Raw genomic sequence first — 19,820 nt, forward strand, 5'->3', positions numbered from 1 at the left:
ATTATTTTGGCCTACAACTCCCATGATCCCTAGCTAGCAGAACCAGTGGTCAGAGATGATGGGAATTGCAGTCCCAAAACATCTGGGGGGCTGAGGTTGAGGAAGCCTGGCCTAGACGCTAGATTGAACCACGTAGGTCTCCAGAGCTGCAAGTCTTACCTTTTGACAATAAGTATCTGCTGTGTTAGGGACGCAGGTGGCGCTGTGGGTTAAACCACAAAACCTAGGCATTGCCGATCAGAAGGTCGGCGGTTCGAATCCCTGCGACGGGGTGAGCTCCCGTTGCTCTGTCCCTGCTCCTGCCCACCTAGCAGTTTGAAAGCACCTCAAAGTGCAAGGAGATAAATAGGTACCGCTCCGGCGGGAAGGTAAACGGCGTTTCCGTGCGCTGCCCTGGTTCGCCAGAGGCGGCTTAGTCCTGCTGGCCACATGACCCGGAAGCTGTACGCCGGCTCCCTCGGCCAGTAAAGCGAGATGAGCGCCGCAACCCCAGAGTCGGCCACGACCGGACCTAATGGTCAGGGGTCCCTTTACCTTTACCTTTATCTGCTGTGTGCATTCCTTTGGTTGGGAAACGCTCTTGACACAAGCCAGGGGATCCATCTCTGGACTTTCCTCTCCAAACGCTGAGCCAACCTGACGTTGTTCTTGCTCTCCATCTCTCCCCCAATTGCAGCTCTGAGGGTCTCTCCTTCGAAGAAAGGGCGGAGTGCCTTGCTAGCCGTCAAGCCCTCTGGCCCTCTGGCCGCCTTTTCGGCAAGCCAGCTCCCCTCGGAGAAGGACGAAGCCCAGTACGACCTCCGGGGGGCCAGGAGCTACCCCACCCTAGACGACGAAGGTAATGCACGTCGCCTGCTGGCCCTCCTCCTCTCCTCACCTGCAGCTCTTCCTTAGACTCACTTTTTCCCTCCTGAAAAGTAAGGGGAAATGTTTGCGCGTCTTATGGAGCGAATGCAGGCTGCGCAGCTATCCCAGAAGCCAGAACAGCAAGAGGGATTGCTGCTTTCGCTGCGCAGCGATCCCTCTTGCTGTTCTGGCTTCTGAAATTCAGAATATTTTTTCCCCTTGTTTTCCTCCTCCAAAAACTAGGTGCGTCTTGTGGTCTGGTGCGTCTTATAGAGCGAAAAATCCGGTAGTTTTCTTTTAATGAGCTGCAGGCTGTAAATTTTAAATTTTCTTTTCATAGCTTTTACCACGATTCACGTGATATATTATACCCTGTATCTTGTGCCCAGTGTATCATTACTGGCAAAGCATGTCTCAAAATACCATCCCACAATTTTTTTTTCTTTCCCTCCTCCTCCAATTTTCTTACTGTGCCGTCGCAGGTGCTAACGTTACCCAGAGTAGGGAGGAAGGTAAGAATTCCCTTTCCGACACCCTCTCCAATTAGCTAGTAGAAAGTTGTCCTGGAAAGAGTTGAGCTGTCCCTTCTCTGTTCTGGGGCCCGGAGATGGCAGTTGTGCTTATGAATTACCGTATTTTTTGCACCATAACACTCACTTTTTTCCTCCTAGAAAGTAAGGGGAAATGTCTGTGCGTGTTATGGAGCGAATGCCTGCGGATGGTGGGGGGATCTGCTGCAGTCGTGAGCAGAGGATCCATGGTTCCCCTTCCTTCCCTCCTCCGTGGTTACAAAGCACGGATCCACATGGATCCTCAGGATTTTTGCATTGGGCTACTCCAAACTCACTGTCAGATCACATGTCTGTGGCCACAGCATGAACCACAAAAATCATATATCCACTATTTTGTTTAGAATATTTTTTTTCTTGTTTTCCTCCTCTAAAAACTACGTGCGTGTTATGGTCTGGTGCGTGTTATAGAGTGAAAAATACGGTAATTCATGGTTGAACCACAACCAGGCTTGCTGCTTCCGCTGCCTCTCCCTGTGAGGGGTTTTGATACCTTGCAGGCACCCCAGCTTCTCCCAGGAACCTCACCGCAGCGAGGGGACTGCTCAACTCCCTACAGAACAACTTCCCTTCCCTGGCGAGACCGATGTCTTCTCTGGAAAAAGGGGAGAGAACAGCTGTGCTGTCACTTTCGCCCTGAGTAGGACTCAGTTTCCCTTGTGTCATTAGCGGGTGGCTGTGCAGACGTGTCTGTTTGTGTGTGTGGCCAGCCCATAGCTGTCAACTTCCAGATTTGAAAATAAGGGGCCAGCAGCCTCGAAAATAAGGGATCAGCAGCCAAAACAAGGGATTTTAGACAAGCAGCTCCCAAGCCAAAGGCAGAAAGCCCAGCCAGCAGCCAAACGAAGCCTCAAGCGGTGGTCCCCACAGCGCAGCAACCCGGCAAAGGGGACGCAGCAAGGGAAACCACCGTCACCTCTCCGCTGGGAAGCGCTGAGCAAAGGCGAGTCCCCAGGCAACGCCGCCGATTTGATCGGCACAAGGCATGCAAGCTCCACCCCCCAGTCGTTCTTAGACTCCTTATTGGGTGAGCAACACAGTCAAGCAACACAGTTGGAGCCTCCCTCCTCCCTGGCCGGCAGGGAGGGAGGGAGAGGAGCTGCTTCCTTTGAAACCCGGGAAATTTAAGGGGCATCATCAATAAGGGACAGGAGCGGGACACGGCGCTGGGATAAGGGACTTTCCCGCCAAATAAGGGACAGTTGACAGCTATGGGCCAGCCCCCTTCCGCACGCTTATTTGCGCTCACGCCAACGAACCTATGTTGTGGTTCTGGACAGCCAAGAGATAACACTCCAGAAGCGTTCTTATTAACTGGGTACACTGCCCACATGACCCGGGCATTTTCCTTTGATCTGTCCTCTGTGGGGGCTCAGCGCTCTCTGGAGAGCAGCCTGTCTGAGAATGTGAGCAAGGTAGTTTCGTTTTTGTTAGAGGCAGAAAGCTGCAAGCATGCAGCTAGATTCTGTAGGTTTTCTTTTCTGTTCGTTATTCTTCTAAATGAAGAGTGTTAGATTAGAAGCACTGGTGTCGAGCTGAGTTACAGAAGACACCACGTCGACACAGGGAAGCCATTTTACACTGCGTGTGAACTCTGCTATTATCCGGCAACTGAGAAGAGTGGCAGCGCGCGAGTGGAAGCGTGTGGGCGCCACTGGAGTTTGTCGGAGTGGCAATAAATCAAATTTATTGCAGGGCCCTTGCAGCAGACCCAGTGGGTCATAGTTTTTACGACCCACAAACTTGTAACAACCTGCAGCAGCTAAAAACGTCCTCTCCTTTTTCTCCGCCGCGACTGCGACAGGCCGGCCAGACTTGCTCCCGTGCACCCCTCCGTCCTTCGAAGAAGCCACCACCGCCTCCATCGCCACTACCCTCTCGTCCACCTCTCTCTCCGTCCCGGAGAGGTCTCCTTCCGAGTCCTCGGAACAGCCCAGGTACAGGTAAGAGCAGCCAAGCCCCTCTCTCGATAAGCCTTTTTCAGATTCCGGGTGGTTTTTGATCACCGTCCTTTGAGTGGGACTTCCGAGACAGCAAACAGGGCAACGTTAGCAGGTTTCGTCAGTGTAACTGCCTTTGCGGGAAAACAGAGGGGGCTCGTGGCACATTGGTGCAGTATGTAAAAGGGGGGACTTGCGCATACTTTGAGGGATGTTGAAAGTCTCTTAAGGCAGAGGGCCTTCTCGGTGGTGGCACCCCGCCCGTGGAACGCCCTCCCATCAGATGTCAAGGAAATAAACAACTACCTGGCTTTTAGAACACATCTGAAGGCTGCCCTGTTTAGGGAAGTTTTTAACGTGTGATGTTTTTTCCGCTTTATTATTATTATTATTATTATTATTATTATTATTATTATTATTCTGCTGGGGGCCGCCCAGTGTGGCTGGGGTAACCCAGTCAGATGGGGGGGCTATAAATAATAAATTGCTATTCTTATCTTAAGTAAATAAGTATGTGCGCATAGAAGTAAAAGTTGGAACGGACCCTGACGATCAACTAGTACCGTGTTTCCCAAAGTGGGTGATATCGCCCTCTGAGGGGCGCAGGAGCTATCGGGGGGGGGAGCCTCGGGTGCAATTGGGGACTGCTGAATAAAAGTAAGGAGGCAGTAGAAGCATAAAGAAAGTAGAGGAAGAAATTGGAAAAACTGTTCGTACATGTTTCATCTGTTGTGTAACAACGCTTGCCACCGTTTTTGTATTAATGTGTTATTGAAAGAATTTAAAGAAATACAGTGGTACCTCGCAAGACGAACGCCTCGGAAGGCGAAAGACTCGCAAGACGAAAGAGTTTTTCGTTTTTTGAGTTGCTTCGCAAGACGAATTTCCCTATGGGCTTGCTTCACAAGACGAAAACGTCTTGCGAGTTTGTTTCCTTTTTCTTAAAACCGCTTGAAGAGGTGCAGTTGCGACTTGACCGTGCTTCGCAAGACGAAAAATTCGCAAGACGAAAAAACTCGCAGAACAAATTAATTTTGTCTTGTGAGGCACCACTGTAAAGGAAAAGGAAAGGAAAATGAGAAAAGAACAAAAATATGTAGAAAGAAACAATATGCAAGAATGCATTGTAATATACTCCCGTCCATTCTTATATAAATATATACAATGTTATTACCCTAACGCATACAGTCGTACCTTAGAAGCCAAGCATTGGCACTCAAAAATTTTGGCTCCCAAACACCGCAAACCCAGCGAGTGTCCCAGTTTGCGAATGTTCTTTTGGAACCCAAATGTCCGACGCGGCTTCGGAAATGTTTTGGAAGTCGAATGGCTTTCCAGAATGGCTTCCGTTAGTCTTCCAAGGTATTACTTTATGTAGTTGTTAATCGCCTGCTTCGTTCTGTATAAACTGATGCCAAGCGCTGTCCAATTTATCCAAACGAAGTCTGCATCCGTAAGCCGCCTGTCCATAAGTTGTGAGTGCTGTCATATTCCCAGTCCATCGATTAAAGCGGATAATATTTTCAATTCTTCCAATTCATCAAGATCGGTCTCTTGGCCGCCATTAGGGCGCGTAGAGTCCATTGCCGTACAACAGGTATATAGAGTCATTCCGTACAACAGGTATATAGATCAAAAGAATATTCAACGCTGAAAGTTTTAGCTTTTTCACGCCCTGCTTGTTCCTTCGCAGGCGGCGTACGCAGTCCTCGGGACATGACGGGAGGTGAGTCGAGTGCTTCTCCTCTAACAGTTTGTGTCTCCCAGGAGTGGATCATCACAGTCACCTGTAGATTTCAGTGTTGTTGTTGTTTAGTTGTTTAGTAGTGTCCGACTCTTTGTGACCCCCTGGACCAGAGCACGCCAGGCCCTCCTGTCTTCCACTGCCTCCTGCAGTTTGGTCAAACTCATGCTGGTAGCTTTGAGAACACTGTCCCACCATCTCGTCCTCCGCCGTCCCCTTCTCCTTGTGCCCTCCATCTTTCCCAACATCAGGGTCTTTTCCAGGGAGTCTTCTCTTCTCCTGAGGTGGCCAAAGTCTTGGAGCCTCAGCTTCAGGATCTGTCCTTCCAGTGAGCACTCAGGGCTGATTTCCTTCCGAATGGAGAGGTTGGATCTTCTTGCAGTCCATGGGACTCTCAAGAGTCTCCTCCAGCACCAGAATTCAAAAGCATCCATTCTTCAGCGATCAGCCTTCTTTATGGTCCAGCTCTCACTTCCATACATCACTACTGGGAAAACCAGAGCTTTAACTATACGGACCTTTGTTTGCAAGGTGATGTCTCTGCTTTTTAAGATGCTGTCTATCTAGGTTTGTCATCGCTTTTCTCCCAAGAAGCAGGCATCTTTTAATTTTGTGGCTGCTGTCACCATCTGCAGTGATCATGGAGCCCAAGAAAGTAAAATCTCTCACTGCCTCCATTTCTTCCCCTTCTATTGGCCAGGAGGTGATGGGACCAGTGCCCCGGGTAGATTTCAGTGCCCCGGGCCGAATACGTGCCTAATAAATTGCAGCCAGTGACCTGGGGCGCCGCGGATCCCTACTCAGTCAGGAAGCCCACTGTGGGTGACCTTGGAGCCAGTCGCCGTCTCATATCTCAGCCTACTTCACAGGGCTGTTGAAGATGAAATGGGGAGGAGAACCGTGTACCTCACCAGGCAGGAATGCCCCATTACCCGAAACCCTGGAGAGCTGCCAGTCAGTGTAGGCAATATAACATTCCTGGCGGCTCCATCCGAAAGGTTCAACGCAAGGAAAATTTCCTCCCGGAGACCCCCCCTGCCTGGAGACCGCTTCCATTTTAATAAGATTCACGACAGACCAAAAAAAGTTCTGTTCCAGGTAGCTGGAACTATGGAACTCCCTGCCACAGGAGGGCCAGCGATGGCCGCCATCTTGGGTAGCTTTCAGTTGATGGAGGAGGAGGAAACGGTAGGAATCTGAAGCCCGTGCCCTTGAGCTTCATTGCCTGGCTGTGAGTCGTGGAGGCCTCTCCCTGCAAGCCCTTTCTGTCGGATTCTCAGGCCGCAGTCAGAGGTAACTGGCCATTCTCCAGGCATTCGGCTTGAGATCCTTGTTGACCTCCCCGTCTGCGTCTCCCGGCAGGATACAGGCAAGGTCACTATCGGCGATCCCACTCAGAGTGAGAGGGACACACCACTCTCCCCTCTCCTCCCTGCCTCCCCAGGGAGTGGGAAAAGAGTCAGACAGAAATCTATTTACATCGCTTTATTTCTGTCATTGCAGCAGTACAGAGAAACACGCCTGCACTCTCCAGTCTCCAACAGTAGAGAGTTAAACTCCACCCCTGTACTTCCAGTACAGGTCAGATGACACTCTGAGCTAACATCCGGTGCTCAGCACAGTGAATAGACTGCCCCTTTGTTCCAATAGTACAGTCCCAAACATCAACATCCTGTTTTGCATTCCAGCAACTTGCAGCTCGCTCTCGCATTGCTGCTTTTTCCTGACACTTTCCACCTGGCCTAGGGGGATGGGGCCCAATCTCACCAGCTCTACTAAAGGGGCTCCTGCTAGGACTGGAGGGACATCGCTAGGCCTGCCAACAAATCCTAATTATTAGATCCTTTTGCCCCATCTTCTTGTGGCTGCCAAACAGCCGTGTCACGCTTATGATAATATTTAATATTTCATCCTCTCGTTAATGATGCAGTTTTCTATGTGCATTTTATATTTGACTTCACTTGGTAATGATTTCTTTTGAAAGGTTTAAGTTGGGGTTTTTTTGGTTAGCTCCATTTGTGTTAAATATGCATTCTGTAGTTGACCTTTGTACTGTTTTATTTTGAAATCTTGATAGTATTTTAGTTTCCTGTTTAATTACATTAATTTGACTGTACGTTTTATATTTGACTTTCTTCGGAAACGTTTGTTTTTGGATTGTTTTATGGATGTTTTAATATGCTGTAAACTGCTTTGAGGTTTTTCTTTTTTATATATATAAAAATTTTATTGCAAGTTTTAAACAAAAGAAAATCACCAAACATATACAATACCTTCACCAAAAAGTAACAAACAAAGAAAACATAAGTAGACAAAAACATAAACATAGAATAAAAAAGATCATAACCGTTCATACATTGTTTTTTCATGACTATCTGGACTTCCTCACATCTCCCTTTCCTGCGTTCTCCATAATAAAGTTATAAACAGCCATTTATTACCTTATTTCAATTCTTATTTTCTAGTTCTCATATATTATGCCTCTAGGTATTTTTATCAAGTGCTTAACTGCTTGGTTTAGACATAACATTACTTCAAGTTTCATCTTTATCATTAAATTCCACTTATTCTCATATATCTTTCAGCTAAATTGCTGGTGCCATGTTATTTCCTTTCGTGCACTTTCTTAACATTCATACAACTTATAATGTTTTTGTAAATAGTCTTTAAACTTTTTCTTAAAAGTATAAAGTTGTATAGAAATGAATAGAATAATGATGATGATCATCATCATCTCCTTTCCTCCCAAACCTGCAGGTCTCGCGAACAGCTCCGGGCAGAAGACGACCTCCAGCAAATCACGGTGGAACTGAAGCCCAAGTGCGACGTCGAGATCGTGGTTCCAGACATGGCTGCCGCAGGGTCAGGGCAAGTTGCTGTGCCGGGACGCACGCGAAAGCTTTCCAGGCACATGGGGGGGGGCACAGAAGACCCTGTCCTGCAAGCAGGAAGCGCCTCGTGTCCCAATTCCTTGGCGTTTCCCTGTTGAAAGGGTCAGGAGGGCGCCGGCCAAACCGCGTCCAGGGTAGCAAGGGGTCTGGAAAACCTAAACAGACCCCAGGGAGTGAGTTCAGTTTCTGTTTGAGGGCCCTGTGTCACGGAATTCTACTCCGTGTTGATCCCAAGCAGATTCCAACATATAGCTAGCAGAATAGAAACTTAAAAGATGTTGCAGGATTCCCAAAAAATTAAGACCAGAGGGAATTAGTATTTCACCCAGCAGAACTTTACTGCTACTGAAGGCAAATAAGTGAGCAGAATGGTCACAAATCCAATGTATTCAGTATTGGCGCCGTCCATAAGAAATCCAGTTGCAACAGATTTAACTTAAACTTAAAATAGCTTATAATAAGCCTAAACCTTAACACTATAGCATACTATGTACAGAAGGCCACACCAGAAGGAAAAGAGATAGAAAGTGAAACCCAGTCTCCTTCTGGCCTTATTATTCTGACCTTGACAGAGAAAGATAACAGAACCACATTAAGTCAACTGTACTCAGCTTCTCTGAAGGCATAACCCAAACATCACAAACCTTCTGCTTGTTGCTTTCACACAAAAGGAGCTTCCAGAACCCTCTTGAATTAATTGGAGTAGGAAAAATCTGTACACATCAGACCAATACTTTCCGCACTAAGAAATGCAAACTGACAACCTCCCCTACATTTTTTTTGGGGGGGGGTGAGGTTAATGCTAGCCAAGTTTTAAAAAACACAAAGGCTGCTTCTCTCTTTGATGTGCAAGCTTTCTATTTGCGGGAGTTACGTTTTTGTAATGCGTGCAAAACGTCCCAGCCGCTGTTTTTTTGCAGCCTCCGTGCTAGAGCAAGGGTTGAGCAGGCTCTGTCGACAGGTGGACAGGCACTTGGTTTGGGGAAGGGGCCAAGCTCAGTTTTGCAAGCAAAATGGCCCTGAACCAGCCCCCCAGACAGGGCTGCGTGAAAATCTCGGGCAGCTGCTGTTGCCGGTCAGTGCTGGGCCAGGTCGACCCTCTGGTCAGACCTCACCTGGAGTACTGTGTCCAGTTCTGGGCACCACAGTTCAAGAAGGACACTGACAAACTGGAATGTGTCCAGAGGAGGGCAACCAAAATGGTCCAAGGCCTGGAAATGATGCCTTATGAGGAACGGCTAAGGGAGCTGGGCATGTTTAGCCTGGAGAAGAGGAGGTTAAGGGGTGATATGATAGCCATGTTCAAATATATAAAAGGAGGTCACATAGAGGAGGGAGAAAGGTTGTTTTCTGCTGCTCCAGAGAAGCGGACACGGAGCAATGGATCCAAACTACAAGAAAGAAGATTCCACCTAAACATTAGGAAGAACTTCCTGACAGTAAGAGCTGTTCGACAGTGTAATTTGCTGCCAAGGAGTGTGGTGGAGTCTCCTCCCTTGGAGGTCTTTAAGCAGAGGCTTGACAACCATATGTCAGGAGTGCTCTGATGGTGTTTCCTGCTTGGCAGGGGGTTGGACTCGATGGCCCTTGTGGTCTCTTCCAACTCTATGATTCTATGACCCAGTGGCTCCGAGGGGTCGCAGTGGGGAGGGCCGCTCCTGCAAGCAAATAGCCGAGACTCAGACTGTTCTTTCCACACCCTCTGGTCTTTTTCCAGGGAGGCGACCTCTCTGGCTTGCGCCACAGTGCTGTCGAAGGCATCGGCGGAGGTGGAGACAGCCAGCCAGGCCTCCGAGCCCGCCAGCCAAGCTTCGGACGAGGAAGACCTCCCCGTCCCGGATATATATTTTGTAAGTTCCGTTTTACAAATGAACGAATGAAAACAGCGGGGGTCAGAAAAGCGACTGGCCCTCGCTGTGCCTCCTCTCCCTCTTTTTCTTTCCCCCTTGAGTTCATGAAAACGCCAGCCGGACTGTGGCTCGGGGGCACAGAATCTGGTTTGGGGGGGGCAGAAGGTCCTGGGTTCAAATCTCCCTGTAGGGCTGGGAACGTCCCGGGCTCAAAACTCCAGAGAGAGCTGCTTGGGTACAATATTGACCTCTGCAGAAAGCAGTTTCCTGGTGCTCCCATTCAAGCCAGCGCTTTATTCGGAACCATGAGGACTAGGGTGTTAGAAAGTTCAGAGCCTGCAGGCAGCCCAGGAAGGGGTGATGCCTGGAACCCCGGAGGACTGCTACTGGTCGTAAGACAAGCTTGCAGTATTTCCCCTGAGTTGGGTAGACAACCCAGGAGGCGATGACTCCCAGGAGCTATCGGTGAACCAGCCTCGCTTCTTTTCTCTCCAGCCGGAATCGGGTTCAGAGGACGAAGTCTAGGGAGGCTGAATCAGGGTCAAAGTGAGTCTGGGTGCTGAAGTGTGCATTTGGAGTGGGCGCAGATTCTCACGCCGAATCCCGTCTGTTCGCTTTTTGCCAAACCTGCTAGAACTTAAACCAGTTATTCCTCAGCCCTGCTCCTCCATGGAATCTTGCTTTTGCAATGCCCACCGTAAATAAGTAGAAAAAGAGACTCGTTTCCCCGAGGAAGTGGCAAGGGAATCGGCTCCTGTTTTGCTTTTCGTTTCGCTCTTTTTTAGAACAAAAACTGCGCCGTGTGGTTTAAAACGCATGAGAAGTGGAAACCCCTCGGTTGCTTTATTCGTTATAACATTTGCTGTTTGGAATTGGCCATCCGGCATTTGTGGATTGCTGTGTTTCTGACTTTCCTGGGGGCTTTGTTTTGGGTTGATGTTTTTTGAGTGTGTCATTCCTTCTCCTGCCCCCCCCCCAAAAAAAAACAAACCCAACGTTCTCCTGTATTCATCGCTTCTGCAACTATGGGAGGTGTAGCTTCCCTTTCTTCAGTTCAGCCTTTCCAGGTAGGATTTGGGAAGAAAATCTGCCCCAAATCCCAGGGGGAGACCTTGCCAGTCATCGTACATGAAACGGAGTTCGATGAGCCCAAGGGGGTCAGCCTCTGTACAGTGGTCCCTTGGTTCTCAAACTTAATCCGTTCCGGAAGTCCGTTCCAAAACCAAGGCGCGCTTTCCCATAGAAAGTCATGCAAAACGGATTAATCTGCTCCAGACTTTAAAAAACAACCCCTAAAACAGCAATTTGACGTGGATCTTACTATCTAACGGGATGCGGGTGGCGCTGTGGGTTAAACTACAGAGCCTAGGACTTGCTGATCAGAAGGTCGGCGGTTCGAATCCCCGCAATGACGGGGTGAGCTCCCGTTGCTCGGTCCCTGCTCCTGCCAACCTAGCAGTTCGAAAGCACGTCAAAGCGCAAGTAGATAAATAGGTACATCTCTGGCGGGAAGGTAAACGGCGTTTCCGTGCGCTGCTCTGGTTCGCCAGAAACGGCTTAGTCCTGCTGGCCACATGACCCGGAAGCTGTACGCCGGCTCCCTCGGCCAATAAAGCGAGATGAGCACTGCAACCCCAGAGTCGGCCACGACTGGACCTAATGGTCAGGGGTCCCTTTACCTTTACCTGTATTTTTTATTTTGGGTGTCGACCTGAGTTGCATCCCTGCATGCCTTCCTGCAATGGTTTTCCTGCCGCAGCAACCTCCTCCTTCACGCACCTGAGCTCCTGCAAAACCTTTTCCATGCAGCTTGAGTTCCAGCAACAGTCCTCCTCTCCCCCTACAAAAACTGCCTCCATCAGCTTTTCTCTCTGTTTCATGATCATTCATTCTCACCCCTTCCAACGTCATCTTTTTCTTTCTTTCTTTCTCCCCCTCCCATTCATCCTTTCCCATCTCCCTCTCCCTGCTTTCTTTATTCCCCGCCCCCAAAAAAATCTTCCATCATCTGCCCTGCCGTGCGCCACCCAGTTCACAGACGGAAGGTACTGGATTTACTCCCCACGCCTGCGCAGGCTCCGAGCCGCCTCGGTTTCCTCTGGGGACGTAAGTGAAATTCGCTGGCGGGGCTCAGCCGCAGCTTCGAAATGCCCCGGGTGCTGTGGGGGCGGAGGGACCCCCTTTTTCCTTGAGGCCGAATGTCGCTCGCAGTGCTAAGCTAGCCGGCCCTAACACAAACGGTTAGTTTATGTAGTTACGTTGCAGCATTTCTACAACCGCCCGGTAAGATAGGCTGGTATTCTCCCCATATTGCAGATGGGGAAAACTGAGGCCGAGGCGAGACAGGAGTGGATAATAATAATAATAATTTTATTTATACCCTGCCCTTCCCAGTTCAAAAACCGGGCTCAGGGCGGCTAACAACAAATTTAAAACACTTCATTATAAAAGCAGCATGAAACACAGTGTAAAAACGTGAATAACAATAAAATTCAAAAATCAATTTAGGGGAAATAAGCATTAGTTAATCCCCAGGGCTAGTTGGCTGAATTGGTCCTACTTGGGCCAGCGAGGAGGCCAGGGGAGAATTAGCTGTGGGGTCTCAGAGCAGGTGATCTTCAAAGAAGGGGAGAGGGAAGGAAGGGAAGGGAAATAAAAGATCAGGCTGAATTCAAATTAAAGGCCAGGCAGAATAGCTCTGTCTTACAGGCCCGACGGAAGGAAGTTAAATCCTGCAGGGCCCTGGTCTCATGGGACAGAGCATTCTACCAGGTCGGAGCCATCACTGAGAAGGCCCTGACCCTGGCAGACTGACTTCCTTAGGGCCCGGGACCCCTAAACTATGGTTGTTCATGGACCTTAAGGTCCTCTGCGGGGCAGACCAGGAGATGGTATTCATAGTTCATAGTGAACTCATGGCAGACTCTTCCAGCTGCGTTGGTCTTTCCCCACGGCAGAAATTCTTTCGTTTTTGTTGCAAGGTAGTAGAGAGCAAATTCTTGGTGGTACGCAGGAAGGAGACTCCGATGAGAGATATGTACATGCACACACACATATTTATAGAATCTATTTCAGTATTGAGTCAGGGAGACTCACAACCCTGCCAGAACCCCTCCGGACTTCATTGCCTCTCTAGTAGCACCCGTAGATTTTGGAAGGTGGGGCGCAGATATCCCAGCTCTTGCACCTCCATCAGGACTCAAACCCGGCTGTGCTGTATTCCTAGTTAAGGCGGAGCAGAGCAGACCAGACTCTCCTGGTGTTGTTTTGCAGAAGGGGAGCGTTCCCATCTCCCCTCTCGAGGCCAGCGGATAGGGAAGCCGCAGCCCTAAAATATCCGAAAGGCACCCCTTTGTTTGGAGAAAGGCTGGCCTGTGCTCTGCGCGCTCTCTTTCTCTCTCCTGCTACACAGTTGTGCTCCGAACTGTCCTTATTCTCATCTGTCTGTCTCTCTCTTTCTCTTTCTTCGTTTTCCTCTCCTTCCTGCCTTTGCTCTTGCTTTGCTGTGCAGCAGCCAACAGACGAACGGAGCTGGGTGTACTCGCCGCTCCACTATAACACTCAGATCCACTCTGTCTCCGACGAGGAGAGCGATACAGTAAGTCGCTGGGGTTTATGCATGAGATAACCCTGTGGGTCGCGGGGGGAAAGCTCCTTCTCTGATCGCGTCCTGATGAAGCGGACTCGTTGCATGTCCCTGAAAGCTTGCCTTATTATTCCCAACATTTGTAGATCCTGTACTGCTGTGGACGGCCACACGAAACCGGTTTGCGCCACAAACTGGTCGAAACAACAGCGTGCGTGTATATACAGTCAAACCTCGTTTCTCAAACGGATCCGTTTGTTTTGGCTCCCGAACACTGAAAACCTGGAAGTAAACGTTCCGGTATTAATCAGAACACTGAAAACCTGGAAGTAAACGTTCCGGTTTTATCAGAACCCAAACGTCGGACGCGGCTTCTGTTTTGAGTTTCCCTATTGAATCGAGGCTTCCACTTTTGGTTTTCAAACGTTTCAGAAGTCGGACGGCTCTTCCGGCATGGATTACGTTCGGAAACAGGGGTTCCACTGTAGCATACAAAAACCACGTGGCGAAACCTAAAGTTTAAAAAAATGGGCGTAGCGCGTTTTTGAACTTGAGAACCCAGCTGTGACGTTTAGCAGGGAGGGCACCTGTCGGATCTCAGCCAGCAGGGAGCGCCACAGAGTCGGACCCTCAAAATTAACTCCAGAGCTCCTGGTGTGGCCTACACGCCATGCCTTTGAGCCATGGCAGGAGCAACCATTGAGAGTGACCGCCCCAAAGATCTCAGCGACCAGGGAGGGATATAAGGGGTCAGGTGGTACTTTAAGGGTCTTGTGGCGCTGTGGGTTAAACCACAGAGCCTAGGACTTGCCTATCAGAAGGTCGGCGGTTCGAATCCCCACAATGGGGTGAGCTCCCGTTGCTCGGTCCCTGCTCCTGCCAACCTAGCAGTTCAAAAGCACGTCAAAGTGCAAGTAGATCAATAGGTACCGCTCCGGCGGGAAGGTAAACGGCGTTTCCGTGCGCTGCTCTGGTTCGCCAGAAGTGGCTTAGTCCTGCTGGCCACATGACCCAGAAGCTGGACGCCGGCTCCCTCGGCCAGTAAAGCGAGATGAGCGCCACAACCCCAGAGTCGGCCACGACTGGACCTAACGGTCAGGGGTCCCTTTACCTTTAAATTAATCCAAGAATCTTGAACTACAGAAATCTTTCTCCATTACCTGTTTACCCCTTCATGGTTTATATCAGTGAACGAAATGGAGAATTTTGTAGTCGGGTATAATTCCTAAGCCGTTCTAGCTGCCAGCGGGTTACCTTACAGATGCGGTATATTACCTTGCATTCTGTCTCAGGTGCGAGAGCTTCCACGATCTTGGGCGGGCAGGTTGTTGAAAAACGCAGTGGAACTCTGAAAAAGAACCTTAACCTTCGCGCAGCGACGGCCAACACAGCTTTTAAAGCAGGGTTTTCCTAAGCTAGGGCTCTTCCGCTGTTGTCGGACTACAACTCCCATCCTCCAGCGTTCGGGGATGATGGGGGTTGTAGTCTGACAACAGTGGGAGAGCCCCAGCTCGGGAAAACCCTGCTTTAAATCAACAAGGGTCATACGCCGGCAGCCGTCTGTCCCCACAATCACTGTGGGATTTACTACGCCACAATATGTGTGTCAATTTGTACGAAGGCGGCGCATGAGTCTCGGCCGGCCGCGTGGGGCTGGCATCGTGCGTCGATGCCTTTTTCCGAACCCCCTTTTCGCACCTGCCCCGAGCATAGATTGCAAGATAGTACAGTGGTACCTCGGGTTAAGTACTTAATTCGTTCCAGAGGTCCGTTCTTAACCTGAAGCACCACTTTAGCTAATGGGGCCTCCTGCTGCCGCCGGAGCACGATTTCTGTTCTCATCCTGAAGCAAAGTTCTTAACCCGAGGCACTATTTCTGGGTTAGCGGAGTCCGTAACCTGAAGCGTATGCAACCTGAAGTGTATGTAACCCGAGGTACCACTGTAATACCAGCCAGAAACTCTTTTGTTTTTCTCTTCTAGTAACTCCTTTCTTTTTCCTTTTTTTTGTCCCCCTCCTGCAGTAACTTCTATGCAAAGCCCCCAACCCCAAGAAACGGATCGTCCTTCTTGCCACCAGTCGCAGGGTCCCCTCTCGCCCAGTCCTGCTGCTACTCTGCTGGGACTGGGGGGACGTCGTCGCCCCTCCTGGATCCCGACCCGGCCCTGGAGAAGACAGGAAGAAAAACCTCCGTCAACCGCGTCTCGTCCTCTCCCCCCTCAAAATGTGTATTTATATCCATTCTAGCAACGACCTGTAAACAGCTCCTCCTTCTTGGGGGGGGGGGGGCATGTATCAAGCTGGGAAAGGGCCCCTTAATTCTGGGTAGTGACCAATTTATACATATATATCCCCCCCCCCTCAAAGTGCACTATATTGTAGCTACCTGTCTGTATGTGATACTGTGAACTTCCTCTCTCTCTCTGTTTTATTTTAAAATCATGTATTTATTTTTTCTGTCCTTGCACAGAATTGTAGCACTGTCGTGCTTTTCTTTTTGTTTTAAAGAATGATTATTAAGGAACAGTTTACTGCACTTTTGGGGGCGCGAAGGAGAGGGGGGTGGCGTTGTGAAGCTGCACGGTTGGTCACCCGGGTGGCCGCCCCACCCCCCACCCCGATTCCCCAGGAGGTGGGGAACGGCTTTTCGCTCAGAAAGTGAGGAGATCAAGGAGCCCCCAAGGAACGCGGCGTGGTCAGAAATACTGCTGTGCCAGGGTTGGCAAGGCTGTCTCCGTAGATGTGGCGAAGAAGCAGTCATTTTGGCTCCTGTGAGCCATTCATTTCAACATTGAGCATTTTGTGCGTTTGTGTGTCAGTTTGGGACCGGGCCTTCCCCCCCCCCCAAATCCACAGGGGCTCTTCAGCGCACGAGTCTTCTAAGCGAAGGCTTCTGCTGAGCATCTGCGCACAGCTGGCCCGGCCCAGGGATCTCGGCGAGACGGCGTCGTGTCTGGCGGAGAGGTTGAGAGACGGCCCTATCCCTTCCTCTTGCCATGTTGATCTGCGTTCCTGAAAGAAGTGCAAGGAACCAGTCCCCTGTTCCGGTGGCCAAAGGCAGCTCGCTTCCACCGCATCGACTTTGGAGGACCTTGCAGCCCGCAGGAGAAGGCTTTTCCGTGCCTCCGAGTGTTAACCGGAGTTGGTTATCACCGCAGGATGCAACAGGCAGAGGGAAGAGCTGTCTGGCGAGGCTATGCAGGCGAAGCAGCTTTTTTTCTCTTGAAAAATTCCCCTTCCTCACAATCTCCGCCCACCTGGTCTTTGGGACGTGACCGGTTTGAGTGTCTCGTACGCTGCTCTTCAAAACCGAGACCCGGGCAGCACGGATCGCGGTTCCTTCGAGAGGAGGCCTGCCGCGTGCCGGGACGGCAGACAGTGTTACAAATCCAGCCCTCCTGACATTTTGGGCTGCGGCTGCCATCAGCAGCTGGCGGGAGTTGCAGTTCAAAGCTTCTTGGAGGTTTTTCGAAGGCTGCCCCACGCATGTCCCTGAAAAGACGGCGAAGGCGAGACATTTCTGTAGCCGAGGCTGCGTTAGCTTTCCTGCGCGTACTCTCGCCGTCTGTTTTGTTTGCACAGACAAATGTCCTTTTGGGGAAGCGGTTTCCTTAAATAGCCCCTGAGAAGGGAAAGGGCTTTTCTCTCTTAGCGCAGCCTTCAAGAGGAAGCCCGGCCGTGCCTCTCCATGCGGCAGAGCTCCAAATCTGCCTTTGAAACACAGAAAAGCTCTCCTTGCCCTTGCTCGGCGTCCTAGTAATCTGCCTCCACCCAGATTCAGAGGGATCCTTTCTTTGACTTAAGGGGAGAGATCTCTCCCTCTCTCCTTGTCAAAGAAACCTGCCAGCACCTTCTAGAGTCGTTTGGCTTTGCAGTCCAACGACAGGAACGTATTTGGGGCGCCTGAGAGCCGGTTGCAAAGCTCTGCGAACCTGGGACGTTACTCCTTGATTCCTTCGCCCGCCTTTCCTGCTCACCCTTTCCTCCATCTTGACAATCCGCCCTCAAAGACCTCTCCGCGGAAGTTCTCGCCAGCTTGGAGCCCTGCCCCACGTCGCGGGCGATAGGAGCTGCAGTCCGAGCTGCCTGGGGGCGCCCGGTTGGCCAAGTCTGTCCCGGCTGCCATTTCCCGACGCTGCTTGTGCTGTGTTTGCCGCCACCACCCTTTTAAATTTCCCGCCCAGCACCCAAAACAGCTGAGCCCACCCTGTCAGAGCGGGGAGCCGCTCCTTCCCACCCACCCCATCTCCCCATTTCAGCAGGAAAGACCGGCCAGCAGGGAGCGACATCGGACCTATTTTCTTAGAAGTTAGATCCATGGGGTGTGCGTGTCTGTATGTACATTATAAATATATATATATTTATATCTCTCCCGGTTCTTATTTCGTTTTGCAACGTGTTTTCGGAACTTGAGCGCTCACCCCCGTTTTGACGTGCATTGTACAGAAGGGGGTGCGCAGGGTTTTGGGAAGGGGGGGGCAGAAATCCTGCAGGGCTTGCTCTCGTTCGATGGTCACATATCACCTCTTCTGTTTGGGATTTCTCCCTGCCCGCCCCTCTTCCAGAAGTGTAAATCGCTGTGTTAACGATGGAAGTTTTGCTGTAAAACCAGAGGCGGTTTCCTTTATCTCTCTCTCTCTCGATATATATATATGCGTATATCTACCAATGCATCCCGACAGAAATAATTCCTCCCTCTCTTGATTTTTAAAGAAAGATTTATCTCCTCCGCCCTTTGTAAATAAGCTGTGGGGTTGATTTTTTTTGAAGTGTGTGATGATTTCATCCTCCATCCTTTCTATAGACCATGAGCTTTTTGGCTCCCATGTAGAAGATCCAAAACTTCTTATATTGGGGATGGGAAGCAAAATCCTGTTGCTTTTTTAAAAAGGGGGGGGGGATGCAACCTCATCCTACAAAACAGGAGAGCTGTTACATCAAGTTATTTCCTTGGGGTGGGGGCATTTATCCCACCTCCCCATATCTCCCCACCTCTTCCTTGGTGTGTTCAAGAGCAGAGAGGGTCTCTCGCGGCCCAGCCGTGCCCATCGACGTACCTCTTTTCCCGTTCAGCCCAAAGGCTTGGGGCATCGAAGCATATTTTATTATTTTTATTTTTATTATTATTATTATTTCAGCTCCCGTCGGGTGTGGGCCCCTCCCCGCCGTTCGTTTTTAACTGTTGTAATTTATTATTAAAACGCTTTATTTAAGGAGAATTTCAGTGTTTTCGTTTTTTGGGGGGGGGGGGTTCTTTTTTTTAAAAAAAGGAAAAGCTCTCTTGCCTGATATAGTAAGTGGACAATCCCATTGTGCTTCCTCCTCCTTCTTCTTCTTCCTCCCTGCCCCTCTGTTCTTTTCGAAAGAGGCGACGACAAACCAGATTTCTGTATCCAGGCGCAGAACCGTACGGAGACAAGGTGGAATTCTTGTATGCAATGTCGTCCGTCGCCACCTTCTGGCATTCCATTTTCCCCTCCCCTCCTTTATTTTTGGAAATATCTAATAAAATAGAATGGTAAAAGCACTCCTTTCTTGGGTTATGTGTGTTTTTTGCCTTCTCGCTTCTCTTTCTTTCCTCCGTTTGGCTGCAATCGAGCTGAGCGTTCTTATATAACCGCTTGTTTCGTTTATAAATTGCTTCCCTGGAGCTTTCCACACTCGCCCCCCCCCCAAAAAAGAGGAAACTTGAGAGATAATTAAAAGATTAAGCAGCGCCATCTGTTGAAATGATCTCGTGTGTAAATAAACAGTACAGAGCCATTGTAAAGACAGCCAGGGAGCTTATGGAGTCGTTCGCGGAGCACGGCATTAAACCGTGGAACTCTCTGCCACAGTAAGCAGGGAAGGCCAGCTTGGATGGCTTCCAAAGGGGGTTGGGCAACTGCATGGAAGAGACGGCTTTGGGCGGCATATAAATAATAGAAAATATTAACGTAACATAGCGAAATTGACTTGCAAGGTGGTGTGTTGTTCGATAAGAGATTGAGCGTTTGTGGGGTAGGGAGGCTTGTTTAATTTCATTGTACACGGGTTGTACAATGACAATAAAGGTGGTATTATTATTGGGAGGCGGGTGGCACTGTGGTATAAACCACAGAGCCCAGGGCTTGCCGATCGGAAGGTCGGCGGTTCGAAAACCCGTGATGGGGTGAGCTCCCGTTGTTCGGTCCCTGCTCCTGCCCACCTAGCACTTCGAAAGCACCTCAAAGCGCAAGTAGATAAATAGGTACCGCTCCGGCGGGAAGCTAAACGGCGTTTCCGTGCGCTGCTCTGGTTCGCCAGAAGCGGCTTAGTCATGCTGGTCACATGACCCGGAAGCTGTACCTTCCCGCCGGAGTGGTACCTATTTATCTACTTGCGCTTTGACGTGCTTTCGAACTGCTAGGTTGGC

General features: G+C 50.0%; 1 protein-coding gene and 1 long non-coding RNA gene across 14 annotated transcripts in view; one reads left to right on the forward strand and one right to left on the reverse strand.

Annotated features, from left to right (window-relative positions):
• PIP5K1C (phosphatidylinositol-4-phosphate 5-kinase type 1 gamma) overlaps positions 1-18,953 on the forward strand; it is a 41,808-nt gene extending 22,855 nt beyond the window's left edge. Inside the window, exons 12-20 of one of the 13 annotated variants that reach the window (XR_014520992.1) lie at positions 677-838; positions 3,220-3,358; positions 5,049-5,081; positions 7,857-7,961; positions 9,708-9,840; positions 10,336-10,386; positions 11,872-11,946; positions 13,352-13,438; positions 15,450-18,953. Coding sequence is in view for 10 of the 13 variants with exons in the window: in XM_083483790.1 (XP_083339916.1) it covers positions 677-838; positions 3,220-3,358; positions 5,049-5,081; positions 7,857-7,971; positions 9,712-9,840; positions 11,872-11,946; positions 13,352-13,438; positions 15,450-15,452 (743 nt within the window). In the remaining 3 variants the exon portion in view is untranslated. Of the gene's footprint in view, positions 1-676; positions 839-3,219; positions 3,359-5,048; positions 5,082-7,856; positions 7,972-9,707; positions 9,841-10,335; positions 10,387-11,871; positions 11,947-13,351; positions 13,439-15,449 lie in introns of those variants that run through there. The other 12 variants (XR_014520991.1, XR_014520993.1, XM_083483790.1 and 9 more) reach the window with 12 other exon arrangements.
• Positions 1-19,820, reverse strand: part of LOC310697639 — a 57,648-nt gene that overhangs the window by 10,658 nt on the left and 27,170 nt on the right. Inside the window, exon 2 of the long non-coding RNA XR_014521126.1 lies at positions 12,674-13,018. This is a non-coding gene — a long non-coding RNA (uncharacterized lncRNA). The remainder of the gene's footprint in view (positions 1-12,673; positions 13,019-19,820) is intronic.

This window comes from Podarcis liolepis (genome assembly GCF_965112155.1).
Source record: "Podarcis liolepis genome assembly, chromosome: 18".
Lineage (NCBI taxonomy): Eukaryota > Metazoa > Chordata > Lepidosauria > Squamata > Lacertidae > Podarcis > Podarcis liolepis.